General features: G+C 35.6%; 1 protein-coding gene across 1 annotated transcript; it reads left to right on the plus strand.

The window, feature by feature from the left end:
• The first annotated feature begins 8,613 nt into the window (after nucleotides 1-8,613).
• On the plus strand, nucleotides 8,614-9,369 carry LOC131656971 (ubiquitin-conjugating enzyme E2 34-like). The gene is made up of 4 exons (XM_058926506.1): nucleotides 8,614-8,775; nucleotides 8,862-8,923; nucleotides 9,013-9,052; nucleotides 9,236-9,369. Exons 1-4 carry the CDS (start codon nucleotides 8,645-8,647, stop codon nucleotides 9,288-9,290), a joined length of 288 nt encoding a protein of 95 aa, XP_058782489.1. The 5' UTR covers nucleotides 8,614-8,644; the 3' UTR covers nucleotides 9,291-9,369.
• The last annotated feature ends 4,225 nt before the right edge of the window (nucleotides 9,370-13,594 follow it).

Consider the following 13,594-nt stretch of genomic DNA (forward strand, 5'->3'; position numbering starts at 1 on the left):
AATCAACTAGCTGATGCTTTAGCTACCATGTCATCCATGTTCAAAGTCAGGTGGGACAACGAGGCGCCTATGATCACCATCTACAGACAAGATGAACCATCCTATTGCAATGAGATCAATACCGAAGGAACCGAGGAAAAACCATGGTTCCATGAGGTAAAAAGATATCTCGAAGCTCAGGAGTACCCTGAAGGGGCATCCATTAATGACAGAAAGTTTTTAAGGAGATTTGCTGCCAAATTCTTTCTAAGCAATGGAACCCTATACAAACGCAACCATGACTCGACTTTACTTCGCTGTGTAAACAAGAAGGAAGCAGAACAGATTATGGAAGAAATACACAATGGTGCCTTTGGTACTCATTCCAGTGGACATACAATGGCTAAAAGGATCCTTAGAGCAGGTTATTACTGGTCTACCATGGAAACAGACTGCCATCATCACTCCCGAACATGTCACAAATGCCAGATATACGCTGACAAAGTACATGTACCTCCAGTTCCATTAAGCGTCCTGACGGCTCCTTGGCCTTTTGCAATGTGGGGTATTGATATGATTGGAGAAATCAAACCTACTGCCTCCAACGGACATCGCTTTATCCTGGTCGCTATTGACTACTTCACAAAGTGGGTAGAAGCAGCTTCATTTGCTTCTGTCACCAAAAATGTGGTGGCCCGGTTCATCAAATACAATCTCATTTGTCGGTATGGCATCCCTGAACGGATTATCACGGACAATGGCACAAATCTAAACAACAGAATGATTACTGAACTTTGCACACAGTTCAAGATCAAGCATCATAATTCTTCTCCATATCGACCAAAGATGAACGGCGCGGTGGAAGCTGCCAACAAGAACATCAGGAAAATCATACAAAAAATGACAGTAACCTACAAAGACTGGCATGAGATGTTACCTTTTGCTCTTCATGGTTATCGCACATCTGCGCGTACTTCAACAGGGGCAACTCCATTCTCCTTAGTCTATGGTATGGAGGCAGTTCTTCCAATTGAAATTCAGATTCCTTCCCTAAGGATTATGAAAGAAGCCAATCTAGACGAAGACGATTGGATTCAAACACGGTTGGACCAGATAAACTTGATTGATGAGAAAAGGCTCGCAGCTATTTGTCATGGTCAGCTATACCAAAAGCGTATGATCAAAGTCTTCAACAAAAAAGTCAAAAGTCAAGCATACCAAACTGGTGGCTTGGTTGTCAAACGCATCATCTTACCACAAGGTGATCCTAGAGGCAAATGGACTCCCACCTACGAGGGACCATTCATAATCAAGAAAATATTCTCCGGCGGCGCCATGTTGCTTACCACCATGGATGGCGAGGATTTCCCACACCCTGTGAATGCTGACATAGTCAAAAAATACTTCTCGTAAAAAAATAAAAAAAAACAGCTCGCTAAGTTGAAAACCTGAAAGGGCAACTTAGGCAAAAAATGAGCGTCTCGGTGGATTGAAAACCCGAAAGGGCGGTCCAGGCAAAAATTAGAGACTAAACAAATACTATCCCGGTAGGCTGAAAACCTGAAAGGGCGGCCTAGGCAAAAGTTAGGGAATGAAGCATACAACTATGTTCCGTTCAGCTGCCTACTCACCATCAAGATTCAACACCTCAAAGACACCGATCAGTCTAATCACTTTCTTCCAACAAGTGAGGGATGAGATGCTCGAAGACAGATTGGCAATAGCAGAGTTGAAACTTGACTGGATCATTTTCACATAGCTATTTATCTTCATAAATATTTTTCAAAACTTTCTGACAGTTTCCTACTTCTAGGATTGTTGTCTCCCTGTGCTAACCCGCCTATCATGGCTCTTTTTCAATGCAGCTCTTTCAAAAATCACTATTTTCACTTTTTCTGTTTTAAATGCGTAAGCGTCCCAATGATAATTTTGAATGAACATATGCATTTGAATATGATTGATGTTTACCAGGAAAAACAGGAATGGCATTCAGGAAATGTCCCGATCATCTGGACATCATTCCATCAGAAGGAAATCACCAAGAGAAACGCATTTCTCAGCAAATTCCTCAAAAAGATTTTCTCTTCAAAAGAAGTCTTATTCCCCAGCAGGGTTGTTCCAGATTACTATCTTCAGAAGATGTGATCCCCGCACCCGGACTTGGTCAGATAGTGCATCGGAGGATTATGCATCTTCCTCATTCCCATTTGAAAGGGCATCAGAACTTCCAGTTACCTTTGGTTCCCCAAGCAGTAGTCAAAGATCCTTCAACGGGATACCCGGGTTCTCAAAGAATTTCCCCAGACGAGGGTACTCAAGCAAGACAAAAGATCATCAACGATCACAATACATTCATGTCCAGCTGACTAGTGGGAATTTATTTTTCCAATTAGAAGCTTGACATCACATTCATACATTCATACATTCATACATTCATACATTCACATATTCATACATCATACATCATACATCATGCATCATGCGCATATTCATACACAACATCACATGCATATTTCTCCGGGAATATCTCACATTTACATGCATCATAAACATTGCATATCACTAACTTGATTTTTCAGGTAGACGGATATCTTCAACAAAGATGTTCTCAATCACATACAGTGTTCACCTGAATTCCATGAACAGTTCTCTCAGATATAATCAAGCCGAAGATTCATTCTGATCACTTACCAACTCAAAAACAAGCATCACAGATCTAAACGATACCTCAGACGGTTCCAAAACGATCTAGCATCACAGATCTAAAGCGATACCTCAGACGGTTCCAAAACGATCTAACGTTGCTGATCTAAAGCGATACCTCAGACGGTTCCAAAACGATCTAACATTGCAGATCTAAAGCGATACCTCAGACGGTTCCACAATGATCAACTTCCAAAATCTAAATCGGAAAAACTTTGGACAAGTTCCGTAACGATTATCTTCCAAGACTTAAAGCGGTAACCTTGGACGGTTCCGAAATAGTCAACACAAAGACTTTCAAATCCTTCATCAAGATATAATCAATGAATTCATTCTGATGAACAAACCATCAACACATTCACCAGGTGGCATATGAAAGCCCATCTCAGGTAATGTTTCAATCTGCCAACAACATTTCGCAGACGACATTCAAATGCAACTTCCAACACCTCTTCTGATCAAGGTAAGTGCAAATTTTCAGGGCATCTAAATATTCAATCATCTTCTACCTTCAGATTTCAGACAATCTCTTCAGGTTTAAGAAGATTGAATAGGGGCAACTGTTATACCCCAAAATTTGCCCACATATTTTTCAAGAAAACTCCAATCTGAAAATTAAGGGTCTCATATAATCATGGATTTTTATTTCAACAAATATCCTGACATATGAAATACTTAGTTTTTAGAATTTTTCTTATACAGTAATTTGGCTTGCAGTTGAATTTATTCTTACGCAAACACCAAATACTGTTTATTACTTCACACATGATATTTATTTATTTACAGATAAATGGTACTGACACAATTGGTACAGAGTTAAATCTTTTTGCAGGCGCAGAATCAGGAAACTCAGACTGTACTGGTAACAAGTAGATTATTATTATCTTTTGTTTCCCACTAATTTTTGTACTATATTCCATTATTTGCAAAAATCTTTTCAAATCTCTTTTTTCAAAAATCAAATCTCTCTTTTTCCAACACTATCATACACTTTCTTTCAAATCTTACTTCCACTCAAATTTTCCTTTTTGTACGGAATCACATCATTCCCCAACGTCTCTTTCCTTCTTTCCATTCTATAAATACCTCTCATTTTCTTTCATAAAATCTCACATCAAATTCCAACTCATCTTTCAAATTCCTATCTCATATCTATTTTCTCTTCTTCCCTGACAAGAATGGCAAAATGGATAGAGACACTGTTTCTTACAGTCATCACCATTGCTACGGTGATCATGACTTTCTTCTGCCTGCATAGTCCTGAAGAGTGTGGACCTGCAATGGTTGCACTCCCAATCATCTACATGTTATTGTTCATAGCATGGGTCATTAATCGTCATTCTTAAAATTTGCCGTATTTCTTATTTCTTAAATGTACCGTTTATTCGTCGTACTGTTCAATATAGTATGTGATATTTGTACTGTCAGTATTAAATGTTGTACTATTTGTCATAATATTGCTTAATTACTAAGATAATATTTTGTGTGTTTTCTGCCAGTCAAATATTCCTATTTCTGTGCATTAAATGATTTTCAGGGTTATTATCGGTAATTTTGCCCGCATACCGTAAATATTAGTTATTTATTATGTCTGTGTTTTTCTAACAAGTCATGTAAATAAACTTTCATTTTTCACATAAAACAAAAACAAAAAACAACAAAAAAGAAAATTAACTTTGACTGTTGATTTTTCACTCTAACTGCTACATCAATACCTGAACAGTCAGTTGACAGCCAAACTGCTGGCAGTACAATTCTCAGTGTTTTGTACCATCAATCAAATCAATCTTTCACAATTCAAAATTCCAAGATTTTTGTTCTAGAAGTCTTCTGAATATCAAGCGATTAGCAGAGACTCAACACTGCACAAAAATCAGGTACGCTTAACTATCTCCTACACAAACAGTCCCTAATCAGGGTTTTTCTTGTTTTTACAGGAGCAACAAGTTTTTGAGAGCTCAAATGGATTTCATACACATCCATATATCTCAAAGTACCATCATACAAATTTTCAAACTTCAATTCACTCAGACGCACCGTCAGCAGCTCAAACAGTCAACAGACGACCCGTTTGACCAAAAAAGTCAACAGACAGTCAAAAATGAAATTTTTTGTCAAAGTCCATATTTTGTCAAAGGATTCATCATTTGATCATTGGATGATCATAATTCATCAAGGAAAGATCAAAAATCAACAAAACCCTAAGATTCAAAATTAGGGTTTTTGCCTGAAAAGTCAACTCAACTTTGACTGATCATAACTCTCTCATCCTTCATCCAAAAAATTCAAACCAAAGCTTGTTTTGAAGGAAATTCAATTATCTTTCAAATTCCATTGATCCCATGGTCATTGGATTCACCATTTGAAAAATATGATCAAAGACATTACAGGTCATTTTCAAAGTCAACAAAAAGACACTTTTTTCAAAAGGACACACAAGGAGCTTCAAAAATCATTTTGACATGAGACCAAAGACATTGGTTAGAGGACTCTTTGAGGTTTCTAAAAAGTGCAAGATCTCCTTCATATGACAAAAATTGAAGGATTTACACCTTGTTGAAGTTGGCTAAATTTTGGGAAAATGCATGAAATCAACATTGCTCAAAAATGTATTTTTTCCAAATGGGGCCAAGTTTTCAGCATTCAAACATCATTTCCATGATGATATGGGCCTCCCACGACCAAGACTAAGCCCACATCATTTTTTATCCATTTTTGGCATAATTTTATCTTATTTTAAGATTAAAATTAAAAAGAAAATGAAATGGATAAAGAATAGCTTGTATTCCAAGCATGACTCATTCAACTCTGTCCCAAAGCAAAGTACAGCAGAGGAGAAGAAGAAAATCAAGCCATGGTGGCTTAAAGGCAAAGCTACCAATGTTGAAAAAGTCAAGATTCCAAAAAAACTCATCAATGCTTTTGGCTTAGTTTCTAAGCACTCTAATGCTTATAAATAGGCTATAGCACTTCAGTAATAAAAAGACAGAAATTGAGAGCAAAACTCTTGCTTGAAACACACTTGTAATCTCTTGAAATATTCAAAGAATTTTGAAATTCGAATTCCAAATTTAAGTCACTTTCCATTCAAACTAAACACTCAAACACGTTCCTTGAACTTCACTGAACATATCCAGATCATTTGCAAGCTCTGAAACTCCTTGAATCAAACGCTACAGGTCTCGATTCATCCAAACTAAAACTGACTTGTGTCTCATAACCCAAGCATATCTAGCACGATGTAGACATATATTTGAACTTGGTGTGGTGTGTAGATCATTTCTGGAGCTTTAATTGAGTTTTAGATGCTTACACACGAATATACCATTTTAGGGTTCATAAGCTAAAATTTGGGATCCTCTGATTTAGGCAAAATTAGAAGAAACCAATGACATATTTGAACTCAGGGGACGATTTTAAGCTTAACCATGGTCTCCTAAGTAATTTATATTGCTTGTATGAAATTTTGACATGTGCAGGTCTTGTAGCTACGGACGAAAACCGTCACTAAAGGCTTTACCTACAGTTGCAGAGCCTATAGCAACGGAGAGAGGAAGAAGATGAAGGCGTGGCAGGCTCTGGTTGGCCAGAATGCGCGCGCCAGCTTTTATTCAAATTCTTGGATCCTGTGTTGCGCTGTCCATGCTTTTGTCATGCTCCTCAAAATCTGAGCCCTCTGATTCACTTCCAGTCAGATCCAACGTGCCAGATCTCTCACCACACCATACTCCTTCATTGATTTCCACACAGGATCAGTATCCTTTTTATTTTCTATTTTATTTTCTATTTTATTTTAATTTCTTTGTTAAATTAATTAAAAATAGTTTTACAATCCAAAAAATACACAAAAAATATTTTTAGACTTCTAAAATAATATATTATTTTCTGAAATAAAAATATTTTATTTTTCTTCAAAATTTTAATATTTTGCATAATTAATTAGTATATATTTATATATTAGCTTTTTAATTATTCTAACCAATCAAAAAATCATAAAAAAAATTGTTCTTTATATAAAATAGTGTTTATATATTATAAACTAATTTTGTACATATTTTGAATAATTTTCTTTTTAAGTTTTAATTATTTGTATAATTATTTGCATAATTATGTTTTAATTAACTTAAATCAATTTCAAATCAATTTCCAAAAATTCCAAAAAAATTAGTTTTGTTTTAAAATTAATTGACAAATATTTTGTACATATTTTAAACTAAATTTCTAGGTTTAAATCAATTTTCATCTTTTTTCTTCATTTTAATTTAATTAATCATGCATTAATTATAATTAAAACCAATCATAAAAAATTCCAAAAACATGCCTTTTATTTTTCTTGCAATTTAAAATTCCTAGATAAATGTATAGGATGTCAAATTCATGTAAATAGGCTAGTTTACATTTCCCGCACAATCGATGTAATAGCGTAGATTTACTTTCCGCACTTTACATTTCCGCACTTTAATTTCCAGCAAATATAAACTGCGTGTATGTCAAAGATAAAATTGAACCGTTAGATCACTAACTTCAAAGATAAATATCTGAATCCAATCACAATCACACTTGCACCTCTTGAGGTAATCCCTTCTCATTCCTTTCAAAATCAAAGTCAAAATTCCACTGTTTTGAGTACAAAATCGAACCTTGCTTTTATATCCGGTGAAAGGATAGATTTTTAAAGGAAATAGGATAAAGACCTTACAACTCAGGGTAGACCTCCTAGTTTGCTTGCTCAAAATCAAAACAAACAAAATTCTCATACACTGTTGATTTTTCAAAACTTTCAAAAAAGACAATACTTTGTATACATCCAAACACGGGTTATTACAAAGTTAACGTTCTTTTCAAAACATCTTTCGAAAGATAAACAAGCATTTTGTATACATCCACACACGGATCATTACAAAATTCAATTTACAAAAGTATTTGAAACCACATATGAGCAATTTCAGAGCAATTGAAAAGTGATCGAAAAACAAGTGAGCTAAGCAAACTTAAGAGCCCATGGATAACCATGGATACAAAGGGTGCTAACACCTTCCCTTTGTATAACCTACCCCCTTACCCAGAATTTCTTAAAGGTCTTTTTTCTGTTTCTTTTATAAACCTTTCCTTAATTGGATAAAATAAAAGGTCGGTGGCGACTCTGTGATATTTTCAAAAAAAGTGCGAAAGCATTAAGCGATAAAAAAGAGTCAGTTCACGTATCTCTACAGATCAGAGGTATGGCCCGGTATTAAAAAAATCGGAGGTCCACACTCGCACCGGTAGCCATTTCTGGGGATTTGAAGCCCATGGTGTTCAACCTGATATAGTAACAATGGCAAAGGTAATGCATCTCTTCTTGTCAAAGTAGAATGATACAACCTTCACTTAATTTTGCAAACAAAACAGCCTAACTGTCTGCAGCAACGAATATATAATATTTTCATTGGGTCATGGAAGTGATGCTTAGACTATAAGAATTGCGATACGATTGTGATAGTGACTGAAGTTTATAACCTTGCATATATCTATGTGTGCATACATAATATGTATGCTTTGTCAAGTATCTATGCTCATCGTTGTTGGACTGTTTTCTTGATTTTTCTCTTGGCAGGGTATTGGAAATGGCATTCCTCTCGGTGCTGTTGTAACTACTCCTGAGATTGCAAAGGCTTTGACTCACATAAATTACTTTAATGCCTTTGGTGGAAACCCTGTTTGTACACCTGCAGGATTGGCTGTTTTAAAAGTAATAGAGAAGGAAAAGCTTCAAGAAAATGCAGGATTGTAGTCCACTTTTTACTTCAATTCCTTCTCACTAGTTTTCTGTTATGGGTTTTAGGAGGTGATGTTGCTGGTTTCTTAGACTGATGTGGTTATATTTTGTTGTATGTTATATTTTAAATGTATTTGTCCGACTATTTGAAAGAGACATGCAATTGTGGATTGTGAGGCTGAACTTGCAGCCATCTATTCAGCAATGGGAGAGCGTCCGGTGCATATTAGACAGGTTGGTTGTTTTAATAATCTTATCTGTGGATTTTTAGGTGGTTTTTACTATGGGAAAATCAAGTTTCCTCCAGAATATCCATATAAACCTCCTGGAATTAGGTGCTCTATTGCTGTTATATGCTTGGCCATTCTAAATTTCATTTATTTGGTCTACTATAACCAAGTTCATACTTTCTATAATGTAGCATGACAACACCTAATGGGAGGTTCATGACACAGAAAAAGATCTGTTTATCTATGAGTGATTGTAAGTTCTTTAATATATCTGGAGACAAATCACTTTTTATTTTTATTAGTTACACAAATTGATACAGGTAAGTTTTTATGATATTGCAGTTCATCCTGAAAGTTGGAATCCAATGTGGTCTGCATCAAGGTCAGAGTGTGCATATTTTGGAGTTCTTTTATGTGGTTTACTCCCTATTGTGTTTTTATTTTTTTCTTTGACTCCGAAATTTAGTTGTATTATTTTCCTCAAGGGATTGGTATCTTTGAATAACACTAGTTGTTGATTATTAATTTATAGTTTTATTCTGATGTTTCCATTTTATGAATGCAGCATACTTACAGGGCTTCTTTCATTCATGGTATGTTATGGTTTCTTCATTTTCTAGTTAAAGTCTGATATTGAGAGCGTAGTTTGGAAAGTGTGTTGCAAGCAAGAAAACAGAAGGTCACTGCTATTGAGAGCATGCTTAGAGGCTTGAATATATCTGATAAGCATAATCTATCGTCTCTTCGATCATCGAGTTTGGATCTAGGTACCAAATAAGCTTGGCTGTTAAATATTTTTATTTTATTTTCAATTTTCAGGACTTTAAACTACTTGATGGTTGGTGGTAGTGGTGTGTTTCTTTTGTAAACTCTTCATGAACGGCTAAAATTTTCTCTTATTGCCCCTAGTGCAGAAGTTGAACCTCCAGCGTCTACTGCTTATGGTGTCTATAAAGGTAGTAACCGGAATAATGGTATGGGTTTGTCGGACATAATCACTCAAATTCAAGCTTCCAAAGATTCTGCCAAGTCATCATATCATAGTAATGTTGAAACTGAGCCATGACCATCATTATCCTCATATTCAACTAGGAGGCCTTCTGAAAGATTACATGAAAGAAGTTCTGTTGATGACATTAGTGACATTAGGGAAGAAAATTATCATATATGGAGTATGATTTATAATTAACCACTTCTAGGGATGATGATCTGTTTGTAGTGTTTATAACAAGTCTTTGTCACTCAAGTTTTTATATTTAGTTTTGGTTCAGGTTTATTAGATATATAATGTACTTAGTCAATCATATACTGATGCTATTGTCATTGATGTGTAGACAGTAAAATAATTTGTATTCATAAAATTATAGTAATCAAATTTTAAATTCTTTAAAATTGGCGCAAGTGATTGGTGTGTTGGATTAATATAAGCCACTAAATTTATTTACATTAAATTTATATTAAACTGTGGTAATGTCATACCCCAAAATTTGCCCATCTTATTTCTTTTAAAACAAACTCAAATCAAGGTACAAAGCTCAAAGACACCTCTCCTAAACAAAGGCTCAAGAAACTAGGGTTTGTGTTGTTCTGAAGAAAAATCAATGGATCAAGAGCTCCAAGGCATCTCATATGGTCTATGATATTCCAAACTACCTCCATGACAAAATTCAGGGCCCAATCCAAAAGATTGATCATCCAATTGCTTAGAAAGTCAACAGTCGACTGATTCGACCTAAAAGTCAACTGTGGTCAAAGTACAGTCAAAACTCCTGATTTTTTGTCAACATCCTTAATTGATGTATCATTCACCATTTCATCAAAAATTGATCATGGTTCATCAAGGAAAGATCATAAATCAACAGATTCAAAAGTTTCTAAATTAGGGTTTTCATGGGAGAAAGTCAACTGAACATTGACCAGCCATAACTTCCACATGGAACATCAGAAACTTCCCATCCAAAGCTCAATTTGAAGGAAATTGAATTATCTACAACTTTGTCTCTCACATGCCAAGTCTAAAAATGCTTCATTTGAGAGATATGGATCAAAAGATTATAGGTCATTTTTGAAAGTCAACCAAAAGCAGTTTTTTGTCAAAGCCAATATCATCAAGATAAATTCTTCAAATGGAAAAAAGTTCCCAAAGTGGCTTGTAGAGGACATCTTGAGGTTTCCAAAAAGTCCTAGAACTCCTCCTTATCTTAAAAATTGAGGGAGATATGCCTTGTCAAAGTTGGACAATTTTTGAAGAAAAAGTGTGAAGTAAAGGGCTTCAAAATGAATCTTTTTGCAAAGAGGCCCAATATTTTATGATCCAATCTTGCTGCACAAGTCATCTAGAAGCTCTAATCACAAGGCCACGAATTTTTGATTAAAAAATTGATTTTATATAAATTAATATTCAATTAATTCATGATTTAATCAAATATTTAGAAGGAAAATTGAAAGATTTGATTTCTCTTCAAATTTCAATCATCATTGATTAAGGAAATACTCAATATTCAGTGCCAAATTAGTAATAAAAGAAATTGGATTGAGAGAGATTGAAATTGGTCTAAAATAGAAACATATATGAATCAAATTTTCTCAATTTACAAATCAATGATTGGATTGGATTTTGTTCAAGTTTGTTGACCTAAAATGAAGAAAAGTCTCAAGAACGCAACTTAACTGACTTTAGGTCGACCTAAGCTACCAACAGGTCGACTCAACTGGAAGCAATTACAATTTGGCCAAATCTACCTCTGTTAGGTCGACCTAACCAACAAAGTAGGTCGACCTATCTGCTCAAAACTTGCCAAACTTAGTGTGTTTTGCTGATACACAGATCCTGCTCCTTTATATATTCTTTCATGTCATTTATTGCAAATTAACACCAACAACTGAAAGATACACAAAGGCTTCTCATCTTCGATCATCGACACAACTTCAACACAACTACACACAATCATTTTTGCGTTGAGGGTTTGCGTTCAAGATCGATAACGTCCATGGAACGGAATTGAAGATTCCTAGTGGGTGAAGATTTGTGGGGTTTTGGTGAATAAAATCTGCGGATTTTGCCCTCCAAGATTGGTGAATTTTGGGGGTTTTTATCAAGAGGCTTTATCAAAGATTCAGCTGAGTGTGAAGATTGAAGAACAAGGGTTCGAGGAATTCAATACACTGCATCAAGGAAATCAAAGTGAAGCTCTTGGAAGACCTTGATCTGGCTCAAGATTAAGGGGGAAGAAGATTCAAAGGATCAACATAATTGGTTTATCGTTTATCGCTTTGTTATCTTCTTTGTATAAACTGTTTTCAATAATAATGAAAGATATCCCAATTCCCGTTTGGAATTGGGGGCAGATCTAATCGTAGCGAGGACGATCGACGAACTGCCTGAACAAATATCGTGTTGTTATCGCTTTTGTCTTTTCATCTACGTTCTGTTCGTACTTGGTTATAATTGCAAACTGATCAACGATTCAAGTGTTAAAATTGTGTTTTAAGAACCTTCGTAAACATCACAATTTACCACATATTGAATCACAATCAATTTGGATATTATCACCAAGTGTTTGTGCTCTTGCTTCATCCATTATCAAAGCATTGCAAACAAAGTTTATCAAATCAGAAGTTAATCGTTTTTCATTAGAGCAACGAATTGATTCTATAATCTATCCTTTCATTGTTAATCCCAATTATCTTGTGGTTTTATCACATATACAACCTTTTCAATAGCGGTCCAGATTAGACGCGGGTCAATCCTGAACCGCTTTCGCTTAAGTTTGAAATAATTCCGAAAAACTCTGAGAGATCTATTCACCCCCCTCTAGATCCTTAAGCCTAGCGTCTAACAAGTGGCATCAAGAGCTCTGGTTTATTCCGTGCTACGTGAAACACTTATTGGAAAGATGGCTTCCGGACCTAAAGGGGCTCACAATAGAGCTCTAGTTTTCAACGGTGAAAACTATGGCTATTGGAAGGATTGTATGTGTGTTCATATCAATGCCATTGATAGGAACATCTGGACAGCAATTGTCAATGGTCCCTTTCAGATCACCATGACAAATGCAGCTGGTGCCGTTGTTCCAAAACCAGAAAATACTTGGGATGCTGAAGATGAAAAGAGATATGGATACGATTGGAAAGCGAGAAACATTCTAATCTCAGCTCTAGGAGTTGATGAATACTATCGTGTTTCCCAATGTAGATCCGCTAAAGCTATGTGGGACACATTGCAAGTTGCCCATGAGGGAACGGATGATGTCAAACTAGCTAGAATCAATACGTTAACTCAAGAGTTCGAACTCTTTCACATGGAAGATGGTGAATCCATCAAAAACATGCAAAAGAGATTCGTACATTTGAAAAATCGTTTAAATTCTCTTGATAGACCTGTTTCCAATGCAGTTGCTACTAACAAAATCTTGAGACGCTTGAACAGGGAATGGCAACCCAAGGTTACGGCAATAAAGGAAGCAAATGATCTAAATACCTTATACATCACCACTCTCTTTGGTAAACTAGAAGAACGTGAACAACATCTTAAATGCCATGACATGCATGAGAAAAGGGCAAAGAAAGATAAGAACATGGAGAAAGAGGTAGAGAAGAAGTCAATAGCTCTAAAAGCTTCAAGCTCCAAGACCTCAAGGCAAGAGCTAGAGGATAGTGATACAAGTGATGATGAAGACTCCGATGATGAGGAAATGGGACTGTTTGTGCGAAGATACAACAAATACCTAAAGAAAAATGGAGCAAAACATTCCGACAAAGGCTTGATCAACTATAGAAAGCAATCAAACAAGTTCAAACAAGATGAAAATAACAAAGGAAAAATCAAAGGTCCTTGCTTCAATTGTGGCAAAGTCGGTCACTACAAACCGGATTGTCCATACCTTAAGAAGGAGAAAGAGAAGAACCAAAGAAAAGGTCACAA

The sequence above is a fragment of the Vicia villosa genome, linkage group LG3 (assembly GCF_029867415.1).
Source record: "Vicia villosa cultivar HV-30 ecotype Madison, WI linkage group LG3, Vvil1.0, whole genome shotgun sequence".
In the NCBI taxonomy this organism is placed as follows: domain Eukaryota; kingdom Viridiplantae; phylum Streptophyta; class Magnoliopsida; order Fabales; family Fabaceae; genus Vicia; species Vicia villosa.